The sequence below is a fragment of the Mus musculus genome, chromosome 10, assembly GCF_000001635.26.
Source record: "Mus musculus strain C57BL/6J chromosome 10, GRCm38.p6 C57BL/6J".
Lineage (NCBI taxonomy): Eukaryota > Metazoa > Chordata > Mammalia > Rodentia > Muridae > Mus > Mus musculus.
The window spans coordinates 86,061,524-86,082,403 of NC_000076.6; the positions used below are offsets into that span (position 1 = coordinate 86,061,524).

At 48.0% G+C, this 20,880-nt stretch overlaps 1 protein-coding gene and 1 long non-coding RNA gene across 7 annotated transcripts in view; one reads left to right on the top strand and one right to left on the bottom strand.

Annotated features, from left to right (window-relative positions):
• Syn3 (synapsin III) overlaps positions 1 to 20,880 on the bottom strand; it is a 450,181-nt gene that overhangs the window by 12,778 nt on the left and 416,523 nt on the right. For 5 of the 6 annotated variants that reach the window (XM_006513699.4, NM_013722.3, XM_006513698.3 and 2 more), the window contains 5 exons: positions 18,684 to 18,826; positions 11,703 to 11,777; positions 7,503 to 7,605; positions 3,273 to 3,407; positions 2,439 to 2,526 (listed from right to left, as the gene is read on the bottom strand). In XM_006513699.4, the coding sequence (XP_006513762.1) occupies positions 2,439 to 2,526; positions 3,273 to 3,407; positions 7,503 to 7,605; positions 11,703 to 11,777; positions 18,684 to 18,826 (544 nt within the window). Of the gene's footprint in view, positions 1 to 2,438; positions 2,527 to 3,272; positions 3,408 to 7,502; positions 7,606 to 11,702; positions 11,778 to 13,578; positions 14,199 to 18,683; positions 18,827 to 20,880 lie in introns of those variants that run through there. The other variant, XM_030245098.1, reaches the window with a different exon arrangement.
• Gm51812 lies at positions 7,544 to 11,710 on the top strand. Its single transcript, XR_003949027.1, has 3 exons — positions 7,544 to 7,625; positions 8,266 to 9,913; positions 11,393 to 11,710. It is a non-coding gene; the product is annotated as a predicted gene, 51812 (long non-coding RNA).

A 20,880-nucleotide genomic window follows, 5' to 3' on the forward strand; every position in this document is an offset into this window, starting at 1 on the left:
AACAGGGAAAAGAAGGAAGATGTTGTAAGCTATTTCATCACACTATGAACCCCAAGATTGTGCTGTTTACTGGAAAAACCATGTTTCTAGTTGTGGTGTGGTTTAGCCTTAGAGAACACTTTTAATTCCTCTGGCTGGTATACAGACAGGTCCTTAATATATACCTTTAATCCCAAACATGAAGGTAAAGTTAGTTTCTAAAAGGAAGCACCCATGTTTGAAAGTGAAGTCTAATTGAGTAGCAGACAAAGTGATGAATCAGAGAAAGATTTGACAGAATAGGATATGCCAACTCTCACAAGGAAAGAGAGGCTACCTAAGGAAGAGCAGGGAGAGAGAGAAAAGGGAAGGGGCATCACCCTAGTTCTGTCATCACCTTGTTCTCTCTTTTACAGAGAGAGGTTGAAGAGAGAACAAGGTGATGACGGAACTAGCCAGAGAGTGAAAAGAAACCAGAAGATTAGAACACATTGCCAAAGTTAGTATGAAGCCAAGCAGAGCAATTCAGGAGAAGGCAAGAGAAGCCAGATTGAATCAGTCAGCTTGGAGAGGAATTTGAACCAGATAGCTGAGTTGAATTAGCCAGCCAGAAATCAGAAAGAACTAGAAAGGGTGAATATATTCATCAGCAAGTCCCAGATGCTGAAAAACATTCTAGGAGTAGATTGTACAGAAGCTAGAAGCTTCCAGGACTAGGCGGCCTAGGTTAGCAGACACAGGCAGTGAGCCTCTGAGACAAAGTTGCTTTTACAGGAAGGAGAGAGAGAAGGCTGAAAGGGATGAAGGCAGGGAGGGAAGGAAGTGGGAGCTGTGTTTCCTAGAGCTGTGGAAGAGGAAGCCATCTGTCACTTTAATAGAAGTGACTAGAAAGTTCAGGACAGAATGGAGGAGACACCTTCTGTCAAGACCACAGGAGATCATCTGCCTTGGCATTCCCATGGCAAGCTGTTCTGAAGCCCCAGCTGGCTCAGAGCAGCGGAGCTGAGCACCCTCCTCTGCTGCAAGAGACATGCTTGTAGGTACTCCTCTTGAGCCCTTTCGTGGGAGAGCCTTCCTCCAGGAGGTCTTTAGCTATTCTCCTGACACCCCCGCCCCTTCCCCTCACTTCTTGTGGTCCTTCCTGTATCCACCCCCTATCAAGCAGCAACTCTTTTGAGGAATAATGTTGGCAGCTGAGGGTATAATGTTAGGAGTTTCTTTTATCTTTCTCACTCTAGCTGCTTGGCTCACAAATGTATACTCAGGCACCACTAGTGGCTAGAAATAACATTTCCCAGAAGGCTTAAAGGTCCAGGCTTGTAAACCAGCCATCTTCTCATTGTGCCTTCCTGGGCAAAGCTTCAACTTCCTACTGGGGAACAGGGAAACCCTAACGCTTCCTCTACAGAGCAGTAGGGAGGACGAATTCCAGTGTAGAAGGGAGTGGCCCCAGCACAGGGGCTGACAGGTTAAATACTTAGCAATCCTTCTGTTCTCTCTTTCCAACTCCTTCCCTGACCTCAGGAGGACAGCATCCCTCCTAGGGTCCTCATCATGTAGATGGAGGGAGTATACACAGTAAGGATAAAGCACCAGGATGGATTGTCTAGACCAGCAGTTCTCATGGATCGTGGCCTCGTGTGTGTGTGCGTGCGTGCATGAGTGTGTGCGTGCGTGCGTGTGGTCAACCCTTTCACAGGGATTGCCTAAGACCACTAGAAAACACAGATCTTTACATTACACTTCATAACAGTAGCAAAATTAGTTATGAAATAGCAACAAGCATAATTTTGTGGTTTAGAATTACCACAACACGAGGAACTGTGTTAAAGGGTTGCAGCACCAGGAAGGTAGAGAACCATTGTCTCCAGCAATGCACTTTTATTGATTTAATTATTATTTAGTTGCTCTGTGTAGGTACACACCCTTGGATGTACACGTGGAGGTTAGAGGACACTGAGTGTCTTTCTCTATTGCTTCCTACCTTACTCTAGCCCAGTGGTTCTCAACCTTCCTGATGCCGTGACCCCTTAATCTAGTTCCTCACATTTCAGTGACCACCTTGCTACTTTATAACTGTAATTCTGCTACTATTATGATTCACAACGTATATGTCTGATATGCAGGATATCTGATATGCAACCATAAAGGTGTTATGACCCACAGGTTGAGAAACACTGCTTTGGACAGCATCTCTTGTTGAGCCTGAAGCTGACCATTTGAGCTAGACTAACCCGTTAGCCAGTTCCCAAGAACTGCCTGTTTCTCCCTTCCTCCAGTGCTGTAGCTACAGGCATGTTTGCCTATGCCCAGCTTGTTACTTGTGTGACGGGGATTTGAACTCATGTCTTCATGCTTGCACAAAAGGAGTTCTTCTCACTGAGACACCTCACAGTCCTCTGCACTGCATTTCAATGTTATTGAAAACAGTGTCTCTCTGTGGCTGACCTGTGGCTTACCTTGTGGAGGTGGCCTTGGCTGGGGCTGTCCTAGTAGAGGTCCTAGCTGGCCTTGCCCTGGAGATTTTGCAGGTTTAGTCTGTGGACCCTAGAGCAAGAGAAGAGAAATGATGCCAGTGGCTACAGTATTTCTGGTGGGAGGCTAAGCCTTATATAAGCCTTAAAAAAATCACCGATGTAAAATCCATGATGCGCAATTCTTCAGTGTAGCTCATGATAGATTTTTAGAATAGATTTTTAGGATGCTGCAAATGCCTCCCCCCGCCCCCTGGCTCCCAACAGCCCCTTGAGTTTAACTACTTTCCCCCTGTCTATGAAGAGATGAGTTTCTGTGGAATAAGGAGGGGCTGGGGTTGGGGGCAAGATTTGAAACTTGCTTTCCCAGAAGGCTAGCAAGCTGGTAAACTTTTGAAGACTGGTCTGGTAGTCCCTGCTAAGGCCTGAGCAGTGTGTGTGTGTGTGTGTGTGTGTGTGTGTGTGTGTGTGTGTGTATTGTGAGATTGCTGGTTTGGGGGGTGGGGAAAACTGAGACACAATAGTTTCTATTGACCTGTGCACTGGGGACATAGGGCATCTGTGTACAAGTATTCTTGCACACACCTCTGCTCAGGTCCAACATGGGAACACAGAGATGAATGTTGCTAACAATCTGTCTAAAGGCTGATGGGACAGTTTTCTTCCTAGGGAATATGAGGCTCTGAGAGGGCCCCTGCAAGGCCCTTCCTGCCTCTGTCCCCAACCCATTCTACATGATGCCAGCCCGGGGTTATCTCCTTTGGATCCTAGGGGCTTTCATTCCAGAGCCACTATTCTTTGTTCTCAAGAGAACCTTACCCAAGGTCTCAGAGGTGAGGGCACCGTGGCCCCTGGCACCAGGAGTTGGCTCATCTTGGAAACGACAAGGTCAGCCATTAGCTGCTTGTCTTCTTCCACGTGTTCTCCAATCAGGGGCATTGAACTGTCCATGACCTAGTGGGGAGGGAGCAAAGGAGGCTGAAGGACCCTGAAGAGGGCTTCAGATTCCAGGAATGTTGACACTGGGCTCAACACAGAATGACCACTAGATGGCAATGTCCTCCATGCAAAGTGCCCAGCTGGGTCCTTCCTGATGTCTGGGCTCCCTCCCTGGATTCAGTTCAACTCAGCCTCCACAAGCTGGAGTCCAGCAACGTGACTGGGGCCAGGAAGCATGTGTTGACCTTTTCTGTACTTTTCTTTGGGGCGTCGGTCTCCACCCCCTCATTTCCCAACCCCTCATTTCCCACTCCACCGTCCTCCCAGGGCTGGGGCTGGCCCTCTCTCTTCTGGCCCAAGGTTAAAGATGTCCTCAGAACTGGGAACTAGTGGGGGCTCAGTTATAACAACAACTAAAAATTTGACACAGGCTGGAAGTGACCCAGGGTTAACAGAGAAGACAAAAGAGGAAAGACATTTGTCTCGGGGCTCCTGGCAGGACACAGGCCTAAAATGAAATTCTCCTTGGAAATCAGCTGTCCTTAAGGAAGAAGGGGTGGCATTATGGGAGGTCATGTTGGTCAGTCTACTTTTGGAGTAGAAGGGGAAACTGAGGCTCAGAGATGTGAGTCAGTTGATCACTAGGTATCAGCAGCTGATGGTCTAAAGGGAACATAAAGTCTTGATAGACCTGTGACAAGGCTGTGTTCACCACCTCTTTCCTCTACTGTTGGAATCCAGTCTTCCCCTGTCTGTCACCTGATTCACCCTGACAAACCCACTCTGCCCCTTGCTCAGCTCTGGGGTCATTGGATATTCTCACTGCCAGACCCTGTACCCAGGTCTCTCTGCCCACCCCTCTCCTGGCTAACTCCTTATCCATCATGAAACACCAAGTCTGCCTTTCCTCCAGAAACCCTTCAGGACCCAGGAGCCCCTCTGTACCCATGTCTTTGCTGAGCTCACTCAACTGTCCCATTGGAGGGCTTTGTCCCAGAATTATCATTGGCCATGTGTACCCACAGAGTCAGGGTGGCCTGTGTCCTGAGGTGGGTGGGGGGAAGTTCTTGCAGTAAGCTCTGTTCACCATGGGAGGGCTTGACAGTACAGTGTCACCGAGCACTGGTGATATATGGGATACTATTCTAAGAACCAGGTATAGATGACGTCAGCACTATCTTCAGGTATCACTTTGCTGGGCTGGAGATGTGACTACAGTACTCACTTTGCATGCTAGGGGCTTCCACCCCTAGCAGCCATGACTCCAACATTCAGGAGGCAGAGACAGGGGCCATCAGAGGTTCAAGGTTTTCCTACATATTGAATTTGAGGGCAGCCTGGGCTACATGGGACCCTATCTCAGAGTGAGTCTTCGAGGATTTTTACTGTCTCCTCATCAGTGGTGAGGAGACAGAGAGTTCTATAGCAGCAGGGACCTCCTAAGCAAGCACTGGGCAGCTCTGACGTCACATGAGGCAGCCAGGGTTCCAGGCCTGTGTTCTGCTGTGAACTTGCCTGGGGGAAGTCTCTTGTCTTTTCCAGGTCTATTTTCTGTCAACTGTAAATTAAGGGTTCAGGCGGCTGCTAAGACTCTCCTGACTGTGACTTTCAGGGGATTTTGAGTACAAGCACCTGGAGTGCCTCAGAAATTGAAAAGCAAACTAGGGTGTGGGTATGGATTCCAGAAGGGCCTGTAAACTGTCCCTAAATGGATCCCTCTGGGGTCACGGGCAGTCTCCAGCAGCAGTTACAAAGGTGCTTGAGTCTGTCCCCAATGCTCCCGGGCTCCCAGCACCCTGCCTGTCCCTCTTTCCTTTAACCTTACCCATTGTTTTCTGCCCCGGATCAGTCTCTACATTCTCTTCGGAGAAATGGAAAATGGCCGCTACAAGGAACCTGAAGTCAAGAACTGGAATCCCCAACAGTGGACACACTCTCCCCAGGGAAACATTGTTTCCCAGTGAGCAAGGTCATTCCCTGGGCCAGATCAGAGAGGAAGAGGTCCCGGGTGTTTCCCCTGAGCACCCTCACAAATGTGTCACAAGTACTACAGAGACAATATTTTTGGATCTCTGCTCCCTTGTCCCCCTTACTGGGAAAGATACATTTTAGATTCCCAGGAATAAACTCCCTCTCTTCTTGACTCCACCCCAAACTCCAAAGGAAAACAATTCTCTAATGTTTCTGAGGAAAAAAAAAAAAAACAAACAAACCAAAAAACAAATCTGAAAGCCATCTTTTTTTGTTTGTTTGAGGTTTTCTGGAACATTTGTGAAAAGTTGTTTTCTTGTATTTAGAAGACCCAAATTGGCTTTTTTGTTTGTTTGTTTTTAAATGTGAAGCATCTTTCATTCCTACCCTTGTTCAGTGTCCAGAGCTGGGACACATGGGTATGGATGGCTTTTTGTGCAAGTGGAGAGATCTCAGAGACCAGAGCTCACAGCTCTGTGTGTGTGTGTAAACCAAGAGAAGAGGAAACCAGTCTATATCCTTTTTTTTTACTCCTTACGGTTTATTATTTTATGTGTAGTGTGTTTGCCTGCATGTATGTCTACATATGCATATTCCAGATGGCTGTGACCATGACATTGGATGCCTAGAACCAAACCTAGGTCCTCTGCAAGAACAAGACTTCTTGACTGTAAGCCATCTCTCCAGCTCCCTGGTCTTCCTAATGGGATAGCAGCCCTCTCCCACTCTCCTGTAACATCGGAGCCCCATTTATCTGGTTTAGAGTCTGGTTCCCAGAGTGAAGAAATAAGAAAGTGTGTGTGTGTGTTTGCTCATGCATACATTCCCAAACCAGATTCATGTCTAATGTCCTAGTGAGGAAAGGCAATGCTGGGTGGTTTGACAGGTGCTGCTGATGTCCCAGGTGAAGTGGTCCTTTATTCACCTCTGTTCTGGTAACGATCAGAGGGACCGTGGTCCCTGACTTGAGCAGAGGATGGAGTCCTATACAGAGATGCCACTCATCTGGTGGGAGCATTCAACTCTCCTGGTGACTTAACTAGTGAGAATGTTTGTTGCTCTGGGCTCCTGGCCTCTGCTGCCAACGGAACCCCTCCCTGACCTGGTGGTAACCCATTCAGTTACCTGGTGCCGTTTGCCTGTGGGTTCCTCAGCAGTGGGGCAGGCACGGGGATTGGTTGACTGGCTGGCTGCTTGTGGTCATCCGAGCCATGTGCCTCTCATTAGTTGCCCACACTCGTGGAGAGGCAGCTGCAGGGGAGGGGTGACCACAGGGCTCCCCTCACGTGTGTTCGCCTGGTGTCACCTCATTCCTCCCTTATGGGCTGACGAGCTAGCCTCATGGAAGGAGAGAGCTGAAAGGCCCACGTGTGATTGCTGAGCTAGGTAGCTGGGATTGGAGGGGAGCCCCCGAGGCCATAGGGGTGTTTCAGGTTAAAGTTGTGGAAGTGTTGGAGGCTGGGAACTGGGGAAGAAAGGAGGAGCTCCGAGGAGGGTAGGAAGGGGTCATAGAGGGAAGAGGATACTGTGGGATGGAGAGATGTATAGGCTGCAGAAGGGTCTTGAGAGTGATCCTGGGTCCCATTTCCCATCTGTGAACATCTCTTACAATTCTGTCTCTGGTAGTTGCATCTGCTGCCCCCTCCCGCACCCCCACACTGCAGCCACACTCTGTACAATGGTGTCCATTTGCTCAATGATGCCCTGTCACCTTTTCTTGCAGCCTGTCAATTCTGATTCTCCTGGGTTCAAGATTGCCTCTTAGAATTACCCAGTGCCTGGTCCAAAGGATTCCCTGGAGCCCATGGTTTTTATTTGAAGGAATGCAAGGGTGGAACCCTTGCACGGTGGTAAGGGGAATGCATTTACTTCATGTGCTTGAACAACGAGAACAATGGCACAGCATATTGTGGACTCTTGGCCCGACAAGCTGGGAAAAATCTGTGCCCCGAGTTTTGAACTCTGAGCTCAGAGTACAGAACAGGAAGGTTCCCCACTGTTGCTACAGTTGAGGTGGGTGCATGAAGCATGAGGGAATGTCTCACTATGCCCTGAGCTACAGGTAGGCTGGCCAGGAGCCAGAACATGGCTGCCCTGCTGGGGATGGTCCAGGCTGGACCCTCCTGCTTCATTCCTCACCTCGATGATATAATCTCTGCCGTCCTTGCTGTGGACAGCCTTGACAGCACAGATGTCTAGGCCGCCGAACATTTCTGAGCAGCTGTCCACCCACAGCCTGTACCTGCAAAGACAGGACTGACGGTGAGCATGGGGTAAGATGCAAGGACAGAGGTCAGAGGGAGACAGCAGGGGAGTGGAGGCAGACAGAGGAGGGGATGCCACTCAAGAGAAGAAACAAGGGAGAAAGAGAGCAAGGATGGAGGAAAGACAGAATGAGTACTGCCCCAGGACCTTGGCTCTGCAGCTATAATAGGAAGCTTGCCTTGCCCCCACCCAGAGCCATCCAGACACCCAGACAAGCCTGCAGCCCTTTTCCCTTGGGAAAGCTGCTGGAAGGGTTCTAAAGATCCCTCCCAGCTGCCCTCCTTGCTCAAAGCCCCAGCCAGACAAGAGCTTGTAGGAGGACAAAGGGCCTCATTCTCCCGGAGCCTGGGGAGGGTAAGGGGGTGGGCAGGGGAGCTCCTTCAGACAGCTCCTGACTTGCCTAGGGGCCTGGCCTTCTGGACCAATGGCCTTTATTCCTGTTCCAGTGATTGACAGCTGCAGGGCCAGTTTGCTTTGCTGGGGACAGATCTGGGCTATGAACTTTGACCCCACAACAAGGGGTTGGTTGTATCTGGGGAGATCTTCTGGGTTTGCACTTGGCTCCCGCTTGTGGAGTGGATTCGGGAGTCACAGGGAACTTTGTGTCAGTGTTCCTGCTTCTCTCCCCACTCTCTAGGGTCACACGGAATACTCCAGCTCCCACATCTATCTGTGTGTCTGAGCCGTCCGACCTGGAATGAGGAGAGAGCGTGGCTGCAGATTTCTAAGAACCCATTCTTTGATCTTCTCCACCAGGCCTCACTGAGGCCTAGAGAGAGGGTCTCTCTAAAAAGGGAAGCGAAATGATCTTGTTCATCTAGAGCTCCCAGAACTGGAACCCAGTCTAGTTCCCTCATCTAACCAGAGCCTGGAGCATGCTAGCAAGAGCAGGATGAAGGTCCCACATCCACTGGACTCCGACTCCAAATATGTGCCGTTCTGTGCCTGGCAGGCTTAACTTCTCTTCCCTTCTAAGCTCACCACACATTGCTCAGGGAGGGAGAGCTGAACTCATTTTTCAGATGGAGAGGCTGAGGCTTGGAGACAGTCATAAATAGCAGATTGGCTTCCAGTCCCAGATCCTGTCTGTGACCAGGTTGTAAGCAAACACTCTCTCTCTCTCTCTCTCTCTCTCTCTCTCTCTCTCTCTCTCTCTCTCTCTCTCTCTCTCTCTCAACTTGTGTTTGTTTTTACTTGGCACAGAGGAGCCAGTAAGCATGTATGCTCACTCATGAACATACCTGTAAACATGTTGGGAAAGACCACATGTGTGCATGCATGAGTATCAGGACCCAAGCCAACCTTGGGTGTCATTCCTCTGGAGCCTTCCATCTTGTTTTTTTTTTTTGAGACAAGGTCTCTCACTCAATGTGAGACTTGCCACATAATGTAGTAGCCTGGCTAGCCAACAAGCCCCAGAATCCTCCTGTCTCTGTCTCCCCTGTGCTGGGGTCACGGCTGCCAGCTGCCATACCTGTTTGGCTTTTTTATGTGGGATCTGGGACTCAGACTCATGCCCTTATGTTTATATGGCAAGCACCTTATGGCCTGACCTGTGACTTGGATGCTTACTATTGTTTCCTTCATGATTTTGGGGGAGCCTCTCCCTCCAGATGCCTCAGTTTCTTTTATTTGATTCTTGTGCTTGGGATGTACAAGGATAATGATGCCCATGTACAAATAAATGGCCAGCGTCAGGACTCTGTCCCGTGTTACTGGGTGGCTGCTACCTATTCTTAGTTCTTCCTACAACTCATGGAACACAAAGTGCTCCAGAAGCACAATGCCTGAGGCACACTCGTGAGTCAAAGTCCTTCCTGGAGAGATAGAAGCAGTCTAGACTTAGGACTGGAGGCAACTAGATTCCAGAGGCTGTTTTCAAATGATGAACATCCAGGTTGTCTGTGTGTATCACCCCATGGGCAGAAATCCTAGGGGCCAGGAAAGACAGGAAAGGTTTCCTTCAACCAGGCAGACTAGCACTGATCAAACAGTATGAAAATTGCTCAGGAGTCAGGCTCTCCAACAAGCAGGGAGCCAGGGAGGGGCTGGTCCTGATCAAGGGTCTCCAGGGACTTTGGGACTGTAGGAACTGGACTAGGTAGGTCTGTCCAGGCCATGAACACAGCTCTAGACTACACGAGGGACAGTGTATGCTAGGCTGAGCAGACCCTGTCCTGTGAAGGTTCCTTTTGGAACCATCCATGTGGCTTGAGACTGAGCTGAAACACAGGATGGTGGCAACCTGGACATCTCCATGGTGATCTTCTGAAGCAATGGAGAAGGTAAGACTTACAGTCCGGGACAGTCGAAAAGAGGGCACTGGCTGTTCATGAAGGTCCCCTGGGGGAACAATTGCCAGGCACACTCCCATAAGACTAACTGGTACAAGGGAGTTCCAAGAGGGTGCTGTAGCTCCCACCTAGGCTTGGCAGGCCCATGTCACAGGGTTTAGTTCTTCAGATGACATGCAGACTTGTCTACTGCTGTCTTCATTTTCCAGTTGAAGTTCAGAATTGCCTGTAAACTTATCTAGAAGGGTTGGGGCACTCACCTTGGTTCATCTGGCTTCCTAAGCTTACAGCCCCTGAACTGGCAGTTCCACAGGGGCTGGGTTGATGTCTCTTTTCACCACCACTGCTTCTCCAAGCCCAGTTCTAAAACTATAGCCCACAGTGAATGTGTATGACATAGTCACAGAGATGAAACCAAAGCTAGCTCCTTCAGGTCCCCACGCATTCTTTAGGATGGAATTCTGGTGCCCTGTCCTTCGGAAATCCTTCCCTGGTCTCTCTTTCCCTAGGTTTCTCTGGGTACCCAGTCTCCTTGTTCCTGTCTCTTATGCTGTCCTCACATTACTGTTTTGGGCTACAATTGTCTCCTCTCTTAGAGAAGAAGGGAAAGATGGCTGTTATTAATGTAGGAGGGGCAATTAATTTCCCCCCTCCTAAAGACTTCTTGAGAAATAGCATATATCCCTCCCTGAGACTCAAAGGTAGGCCCCACTCCAACCTCCAGAGTAGAAACTTGACATAGATTTAGACAAATGCAGCCACGTGGCCTTCTCAGCTAGTGATTGTCTTAGGGATGATCATGTGACCCAAAGCCTGGCTAATCAGCCAATAAGGTTTCATCCCGGGCTTTGGATGAAAGGCAGGGAAAGGTGCCTCTTTTCTGTTGGACTTGACAGTGAGGCTTTAAGCCTGGTGATGCCATGAACCTCTGTTGGAGAAAGTATGATCCAACATGGCCATGAAAGAAATGATTTCAATAGAAAGGGGTGGGGATGGAGTCCTACACCCCTCCTGAACACTTACCTCGTCATCAAAAGCTAGTAAGTTCCAAAGCACAAGCTAACATGCTGTGTTCTGATGCTTGTAGCTACGCCACAGTTCTTAGAGGAAATACTCAGTGCATTTTTACCTTGGCCTCTTTACTGTTCAGGACACTGTGGCACGCAGGAGGTGCTCCGTGTTTACTGACCCTGGAGGTACCTCTACTACCTGCATGCAGGCAGTGTCCAGTGGGTTCCTAGGGAAGGTGTCTGTGACTGATGCGGAGAGTAGGTGCCCAGCCACTCCTCAACTGAGGAGGTTAAACATGGTCATGCTTAAAGCAAGAAAGTCCTATAGGTCCCCCAGCCACAGAGTACCTTAAAGGACTCACAATTTAAGGGGGATTAGTTTTTCCCTCTTCGTATGGTCTGAGGAAGGCCAATCTCTATTTTAATGATGTCATTTTAATCATTAATTGTTTTCTCCTAGATATCTGCAAACAATTGGGGACTGGTGAAGGCTCCGATTTCTCTCACTGAGGCAGCAAGGCAGGAGCCATAAGACTTGAAACCAAGACCTCAGTGTTCCACACTTACTTCTGGAACATGGGGCAAACCACTTTAGTTCTCTGAACTGTCACCATCTGTAAATGTAGTTTTGACAGGTACCCTGCCGTTGATACTGACCAGATAGGAAAGCAAGCTGGGAAGCGCTCAGTGGGTGGGGACACCGGGCAGAGACTGAAGTGCCATTCTCACCAGGTGCTGGTGCATCTTTCCGCGTGCCCTTTGTCTCTTACCTTTCTGTCATGGCCACCTGCTCCAGCATAGCAGAGCCTGTATTGGCCTTCCAGTTTCCAGAGATGGAGGTTCTCCTGGGTTAGAACAAACCACACATCAAGGACTTTATAGAGATCTCTATCACTAATCTGCCTTCCTTCTTTGCTTTTGTGGTTAGGAGATGTTATTTCAAATATGTGGCCCAATTTATGCATAGCATGTACTTTTATTATCTGTAATTTCCATTAGTGCTAACTGATTTATTTATTCATGGATACTATGTATTGTTTTCTAAACATTTTTTTGAAATTTAAAGATTAAATTGTATTTATTTATGTCTTTTGTTTATTGTATTTTCTGTGTCTGAGTGTTTTGTTTGTATGCTGTGTGCCATGTGTGTGCCGTGTGGATGCTGGGAACCAAAGCCTGGTCCTCTTCAAAAGTGATATAATTTCTGTAATTGCTGAGCCATCTCCCCAGCTGCTGAGCCATCTCCCCAGTCCCTAGGTTAAAATTTAAAAAGGCTGACACCTCAGATAAAATGACACAAACGTTGGTGCTGCTGTATGGCCAAACCAGATTCCACAAGCCCCAGCTTGACTTTTATCATCTTATGGTGCTTTTGGGAGATAAGGAAATCTTCATTCAGCAAGTAATGCCTGGGAAAGAGAAGTTAGGCCTCTGGGGTCATGCCCTTAAAGGGATCCTGGTACTTCTTGTCCCTTCTTGGTTTCCTGGCTACCATGAGGTGAACAGTCTCTATGAGAGTGTTACCATAGGAACAGGGACAAGAAACCATAGGCTGAAACCTCTGAAACTGTGAGCTGAAATAAACCTTTCTCCCTTTTAAGTTGGCTAGCTCAAGTACTTTGTTACAGTAATGGAAAAAGGACTAATATGCATGACCTCTTGTTTTTGAGGAGAACTAGGGCATTGTATCACCTTGTGATTCTGGAATTTGTCGAAGGTTTAAATGTGGGAAAAATGGTCTTAGGGAGGAAGTGATTACTCTCCCATGGTGAAGAGTTTGGAAGGCTTTGTGACCTCTGCTTGCCTTGTCACCCCCTCTCAATTCCGTTTCTGGACTTCCTTCTGCATCAGTCATGGCTGTCTTCCTTCTCAGGGCTTGCCCGTGCACGGCTGGTGTCCTGATTTGAACCCTACACTCTCACTTTCACTTTTGGCTCAGGCAGCCTTTGTTACCACCTTTGCCTTCCTAAGTCCTTGCTCATCTCTCAGGCTTCATTTGAATGTGGCTTGAAGCATACCTTCCTGGACATTCATAGACTGCTCTGCCCTGCTTCCCTCCCCTCCCTTACCCTACTTTCTCCTTTCCTCCCCTCACCCTCCCTTCCCCTCTTCTCTCCTCTTTCCCCCTTTCCCTTTCTTTCCCATTCCCCTTCTCCTCCCCCCTCCTCTTTCTCCTATCCTTTCTTCTTTCCTCCTCTCTTCTCCCTTCCCCTCCTCTCTCCTCCCCTCCCCTCTTCTCCTCTACTTTCCTTTTCTCTCTTCTCTCCCCTCCCCAGTACTGTGCTCAGGAGTGCTCATCTAACCTGCCTGATAGAGGAGAAGCCCTTTAAAAATGGGGATCATATATTTCAACTCTATCCCTTGAGGACACCATTCCAAGGGAACTCAGCATATAGTAGGTGCCCAATAGCTCCTGACTGGGTGAGGGATGATATAAGCTGGGGAGAACCCAGGACACATTTGGACTCCTGTAAGCAGGCCCCTAATTAATGCTGTATTTTATAAGCGCCTTTATCATGGTATCTCTTCACAGCACTAGAACAGTACCCAAGATACAGCTCATCACTGAGAAAAGCCAAGGCAGGAGCTCGAGCAAGGATGGGGGAGCAGGGACTGATGATGCAGAGAGATCATGGGAAAGCTGTTTATTCATTTGCTTTCTAGTTCATGTTCAATTACTTTGTTAATATAGCCCAGGGCTACCTGCCCATAGGTGGCACCATCTACATAAGGTTGGATCCTTCTCCACCAATTAAGTAATCAAGAAAATGCCTCACGGACTTAACAGCACGGCCAATCTGATGGAGACAATTCCTCAACGAGAGTCCTTCTTCTCAGGTGTGCCTAATGTTTGTGTCACAAAACTGTGACAACAGGGTTCATAGGCTTAGCCTTCATCCTGGATTTGGTTTAATCTAAGGGGATAAAGCTGACCCCTCCTTAGGCAGCTCACTTCCGGTCTTTAGTAGCTTTGAGCCAGAGGACTGGTGAGGTAAATTAGCAATGGATATGAGTTCCAGGGAAGCACATGAAATCCCAAAGTCACTGGCTGTGTGTGGCTCCAGGACATGTTCATTGAGCCGTGCCTTGGCTGTTCAATGACAGCATTTGGCATTGTGCATTAGAGGTGATAGAAGGCAAGAACCGATGAACACGGAGCTTCTAGCACGTTCTAGTGATTTACCATGGGCAGCATCTCCCAGTCTTCAACTTCTTCCTTGGTATAATGGGAATCATTGTAGACCAAGTGAGACCCTAGTGTGGTCCTGTATGAATGAGAGGAAATATTCCCATCAGCCTCTCAGCACAATTGGGCTGTACTGTTTGTTATTTTTAGTAAGAGGAGATGAGAAGGCATTGAAGAGCTAAAGCAGCAGGAACTCAAACCAGATGGCTTTCCTTCCAAGAGGATGATGGCTGGGAGAGCTGGTACCTGAGGCCTGCATTAGCATCTGAGACATGTGTCCAAGGGTTTCCAAGCATCAGCATGTATCAGCCCCACAGAGCTGAAGGAGATGGCACCAGTGTTATCCTCTCTTGATGGTAGATGCCCTCAAACTGTACCCTACACACTCATCATGCAGAGGTCATGGAGTCCATTATACATGGATGAAAGGTCCCTTGTTTTTGACTTGAATGAGATGCAACCAGTGGGATGTAGGGTAGTATGCAGATAGTGGTCAGAGCAGCTATCTGGACTATAATTGCCTTTATTTATCTGGGCTGGTGTAAGAGAATCATGAACTGTGTGGTTTGTAAGCAACAACTCATTTCTTGTAGTTCTGGAGGCTGGAAAAACTAAGCTCAAGATGCCTAAAGATTCAGGTTTGGTGAGGACACATTTTCTGGTTCTTAGACCGTGCCTTTTTACTGTGTCTTCATGTAGTGGCTGAAGCAAGGGGTACTTTCTGAGTTCTTTTTCTAAAAATGCTGCCTTAACTTGATACAGCCTAGGATCATTGGAAAAAGGCATCTCAGTTGAGAGACTTACTAGGTCAGAATAGCCTGTGAGCATTTCTGTGGGACTGTCTTATTGCTAATTGATGCAGGAGGGCCCAGCCCATGGTGGGTAGCGCTATTCCCTAGAGAGGTGTTCCTGGGCTGTATGAGAAAGCTAAAACCATGGGTCTATTAGTCAGCCAGCAAATAAGTTTTTTTTTTCATGGTCTCTGCTTCAAGCTCCTACTTGAGTTTCTGCACTGACTTCCCTCAGTGATGGAATGGAAACTGAAATACATTGTTTTCTTCCCTTAAGTTGCTTTTGTTCAGAGTGTTTAACAGTCAGTAACACAATGGAACTAGAACAAGCATTGTATGCTTTCTGGAAGATTCTACCCTGATGGCATATTCTCCTCTCTGAACCTCTTCCTAAGATTACCACTTAAGAAGGGGTGGACTTTCAATAGGAGTTTGGGGTGGGAGGGTATCTAAGACCAAATGTACAACCTTAGAGGTGGAGGAGAAGCTTCTGGCCTGAGCAACTTTGGACAAAGAGTGAAGACAGAAAGACTGGAGGTAAATGATACTTTCTATAAGCACGTGCTGTGGTTGACAGCGTTGTGTCCCACTGGACCACCAGGCAGAGGCTGAAACTGTTCACGTGGACGACGGTCAAGTAAAGAGCCCATTGAGTGATGGATGGTGGAAGCCAGCTCTTCCTTGGCTGGCATAGATGTATAGACAAGCAATCTGGGAGGGCAAAAGTGAGCCACGTGGTATAGGATAAAAGTCCAGACAGCAGTATGGCTCCATTTAGAGTCATATACATGCAGGCAGATATATGGAGAAATAATTATGGATGCACACATATGAGTGGGCAAATATGCATATGTATGTCCTGGTATGTATGCTAAGAGAATCTATAAGCAGTTACATCTCAGTGGCAGCAATCAGAAAGGGCCTGAGTGTAGAACAGAATGTGGGCCAGAGGAGGTTGAATGGCTATGGGCAGGGAGGACAGTCTCAGCTGAAGTCTGACATTAGTCCCATCCCTTGGATGTGGACCAACCGAGGGTCCAGGACTCTCTGTAGGCAGTGACAAATTGGAGCTGTCAGGCCAGAAGGGCTCAGCCTGAAGAATGCAGCAATGAGGTAATCCTCAGAAAAGAAACTGGAGCAAGGTAACACCAATGTCAAATGCAAATTCTAGCCATGAAGGGAGAAGGAGGGGAATGATACCACGGTGCCACAAGAATGCACTGAAGCACCTCACTGGGATGAGCCCAGCGGAGGCAGGAGTGGGAGATCTGATCCCCGAGGTGGGGAGAGGACAACTGAAAGTGGTAACTGCTCTGGCCTGCCCTGGGGGGGAAACAAGGGTGGTCGACTAACAAGAAGGGGCAGAACCATCCCTTGAAAACCGACTTTTATGTCTTTTCTGGGACTATGTCCTTCTCCGTCAACTTCCAGTGTCCCAGGCAATTGTACAGTTGCAACCAACTGCATGGATCTCAAAGCTTAAAAAAATCATCCCTAGCCCACTATTTTATCTATCTATCTTCTATCTATCTATCTATCTATCTATCTATCTATCTATCTATCTATCTATCTATCTATCTATTTTGGTGTGTGTGTGTGTGTATACATGTGTACCTGTTGAGTCTGGAAAAAAACCTGGGGTATCATCCTTAGAATGCCATCTGTCTTCTTTGCAACAAGGTCTTTCATTGGCTGAGAGGTAACCAGTTAGGATAGCTTGGCTGGTTAGGGAGCCCCAGAGAGCCTCCTCTCTGTTTATCTAGTGCTCGGATTACAAGAGCATATGACTACACGTGTTATTTTTGTTTTGTTTTGCTTTGTGAGACAGGGCTTCACTATGTCACTCTGGCTATGGAACTGATTGTGTAGACCAGGCTGGTCTCCAACTCCCAGAGATCTGCCTGCCTTCCAACTACTGGAATTAAAGGTCTAAATGACCACACTCACCTTCATAGCTGGTATTTTTATGTAGGATCTGGGGAATGAACTCAGGTTCTTGTATTTGAAAATCAAGTGCTTTATTCATTGAAATACCCCAGACCTATTTAAAAATCACACACACACACACACACACACACACACACACACACACAGATACACAGACACACACACAGACACACACACTCACAAGCATACACACACATAAGTGAGTGAGTATGGAAGCTAGCTTGGGTGTTGTCCATCAGGAACTGTTAGCCTTGTTTTAGAAGACAGACTCCCTCACTGTAACCCAGGGTTTGTTAATTAATTATGTTAACTTGGGTGGTCTTTGAGTCCCAGGATCCTCCCCAGGGCTAGGATTACAAGTGTGCTCCATCATATCTTTTTAGGTGGGTGCTGGGAATCACACTCTGGTCCTTATGCTTGCACTTTCCCAAGTGAGCTATCTCCCCACTCTCCACCTGGCCCTTTACACAAAAATGTGTTTTTCTGCTGGCCTAGGCAATCTGGGTAAAAAGCCGTGGTAGTGAATGCATTCACAAAAATGCGCAGCACAAATAGGCACAACTTTGATGGACTTGGCATCTTTACAGAAGCAGGCAACAGCTTGGCTTGCCCACAGGGTTCTCAGGCAAAAGCTGTGCTGCATAGAATCACATGGATAGACAGACTGGCATTTCTTGATATGGAGCTATGGCCATAGTCAGTGCTTCATGAGGGTGACAAGAAGAAGGCCACACTTGCCTGCTGGGTCTCACCATTTGAAGTGGAACCAGCAACAACATTCCAAAATGAGAGACACAAAGTCCCAGAAGCAGGCAAGATATCTGCAAGGGGGAGCCTTTCCACCTGCTCCAGAGTCATGCTGAAACTGATGGCCTTAGCCCCAGGTTAGCCTATCCTTTGTTGATTCACACTGAATTAGAAATGGGACTGCCTTTGTCACAGGGCATTTGTGTTCTTCATTTAGAGGTTACACCTCCACTTCCATCTTGCTCAAATTTCCTGCCTTCTTGCTGGGACTCACCATACGGGTTTCCTGCCTCTCTCTAACCAAAGCAAGGGACAGGTCACACTCTGACATACATGCTGCAGAAGACTCTGGTGGGTCCTTCACCTATTGGTGCCATGGCCATCAGCTGTCACTTCTGGCTCTGTACATCCATGGGGCTGTCCTGAATCTCAATGCAATCTCAATCAGTAATGTCATGGAATTTCTGTTTGTTTTTAGAAGTTTCTGATCACCTATGATTTTATAACATTTTTTTAAAAAGCAAAACATAATATTCAGAAGTAGTTTCTATTGTTTGCAACCAGAGAATTTAATGTGTCTTCTGAATGATCTTGTTGGTTCCGGAGAATAACAGATTGCTGTTCAATATACATACCAGACCATATATCTTTCTCAGACACATAGAAAATCCTGACCCCTCAGCAAGGTACTCAAATCAAATGAGTCCTTGATTTAGACTTCTGTTTGTCTGTCTGTCTGTCTGTCTGTCTGTCTGTCTGTCTCTACACACACACACACACACACACACACACACACACACACACACACACACTCACACCCCTTTCTAGAGAGATCTACCCTGAGCTAAGCTGCAACAGAACCGGAAGTGAGGACACACTAAGAGTCCTGGTAGAAGGAAGGACTCCTCCCACTTTCTAGACTCTGTCCACTGACTCCTCCCACCTTCCAATCCCTTCCACCGACTCCTCTCATCTTCCGGCCCTGCCCTCCTACCTTCCAGCCCCTCCCACCGACTCCTCCTACCTTCCGGCCCTGCCCACTGGCTCCTCCCACTTTCCAACTCTGCCCGCTGACTTACATGTATGCCTTGTAGTTGGATCCAATCTTCTGTATGCGGATGTCATACTTGGAGTCAATAAAGGCCTCCGTGGTGGCATAGGTTTTGGCCATGGCCACCACGCTGGTGATGTCCTGGTAGTCGTGCTGGTTTTCTACTTTGATCTGTGGGGTAAGGAGGGCATGAGTGGAGGGGTGAGTGCGGCTGTCCATCTGGTCTCCATCGTACACCTGCCCAGACCAGAACGGGGCACTCCCATATGTCTTACAAGAGGTGAATCATCCCACTGCCTACTCCAAGGAACACAAGAGGACGGGACTGGCTCCAGCTGGGAAGGCAGGGGCTCTTTAGGGAACAGGTGAGCTACAAAGGGGTTTAGAATAATAAATACTTCTGTTTTAGACAGGGTCTCCCTCTCCATCTCTTCCCCTTTCCCCATCTCCTCCTCTACCCCTCTTTACCTCCCTCCTTCCCTCCCCTCCTTTCATGTAGTCCTGGAGCTTCCTATGTTGATCAGGTTGGCCTTGAATTCACAGAGATTTCCCCCCCCCCCACACCTCTACCTCCTGCGTTCTGGATTGAAGGTGTACACCACCATGCCCAGCCTGTGAATATACATTCTGGGTGTGTGATTGGTGGCATGGGGGAGGGGGTTGAGGGGCAAACCATGAGGAACATCAGAGTTTCTCGGGAAAGGTGGCTGGTCACGTGGTTGTTGGGGGTAGGAAAGTGGGGACAATGGCTGGGGGGCATCCTAGGGGGCAGTTCGTGAAAGGTTCTGCTGGCTCTCATTATGTGCTCAGATTTTGGAAGCCACAGGAAGAATGAATGGAGTTTAAGTGAGCAAGTGCTTTCTTTAATTTGTGTCTTCAGGACAATCATTCAATTGTATAAGAGGTTGAATGGGAGAGTGTGATAGACAACGGAGAAACTAATTAGAAAAAAGTGGTGTGTGTGTACCATGCTTGCATGTATTTAGTGGATGCTATGCATATGGAATGTTTTTGAATGTTCGCGTGGGATTTGCTGTATATATCTTGTGTTTATACCTGGCGCTGCTGTGTGTATACAGTCGTGTGTATTTGGATGTACGCTTGCTGGCTTTATAGTTCAGAAGCTTGAGGGAGAAACTTGCCCTGTTTATTGGGTTGAGGCCAGGACCATGGGGTAATGTTTTGGGGGTAAAAACGAGGTCTTAAGAAAGCTCCCAAGACCAAGTGCAGGGTACAAAATCAAGTCTCTATGGCAGTGAGCACAAGAAGAAGCTGGATCTTAGAGTCCATGGACAACAAAGTGGAGTGCCCCTTCCAGCTGGTCACGGAGACCCTACTTCTCTAGAGTGACACTCTTCCTTTCTTTCCTCATGTTGACAGTGGAACATCTGACCCTGGACCAAAGGCAGGGAGAAACCCCAAGGGGCTGAGTGCAGGGACAGTGTGGCTGGAATTGGGAAAAGAGTAGGGCTGAACCCCAGGGTACCTTCTTTCCCAAGTCCCCTGCCCACTGCATCTCAGCTCTGATAACACCATCCCTTTCATAGTGTGGTCTATGCACATTCGTACCAACTTCACAGCATACAAAGGGCACCCTCAGGGTCATGGCGTGCAAGATACATATTATGGTCTTTCTACAGATGTGGTAACTGAGTTGTCTCTATTGAAAGTCAGTGCATCAGAGCACAATGCCTATAATAAAACCCTGACCCAAAGGCCCATTTCTGTTGCCAAGCAGTTCAGGGTCTTTGCAAGTGCAGGCTTTCTCTTCACCATGAGAGTTGTAGGTAAGCAAGCCTTCTCTCTTCACCCTTGAGAGTCCAGCCTCGTAGTAATGACGCTCAGGCACATGGTGCAGAGCAAACAAGATCCACCAGGAAAGGTCCCTATGTTCTATTCATTTTCCAGCTTGGAGGATCCCTCTCTCCTTCCAGCTGTAGCGGAGGGAGAAGTGTGCCTTGCTCCTTTGTCTTGGGTCTCCTGAGGCTCTGACTGCTCCTTTTAGCAACAGGGACCCTACAGTTTAATCCAAGGACCTGGTCTCCAAGATACAGATTCTTTTGTTCTAGTGTCCAAGTGGATGTGGTGAACTCTTCAAGTTCTAGCCAATGAGAACGAAGTAGATGTGACGTGAGCTGCCCGTTGGTGGTCCCTGGAGGTTAAAGGACCTCCATTTCCTCTTTCCTTCTTTCTTATGGCTGTGATGAGGATATGGTAGCTGGAGT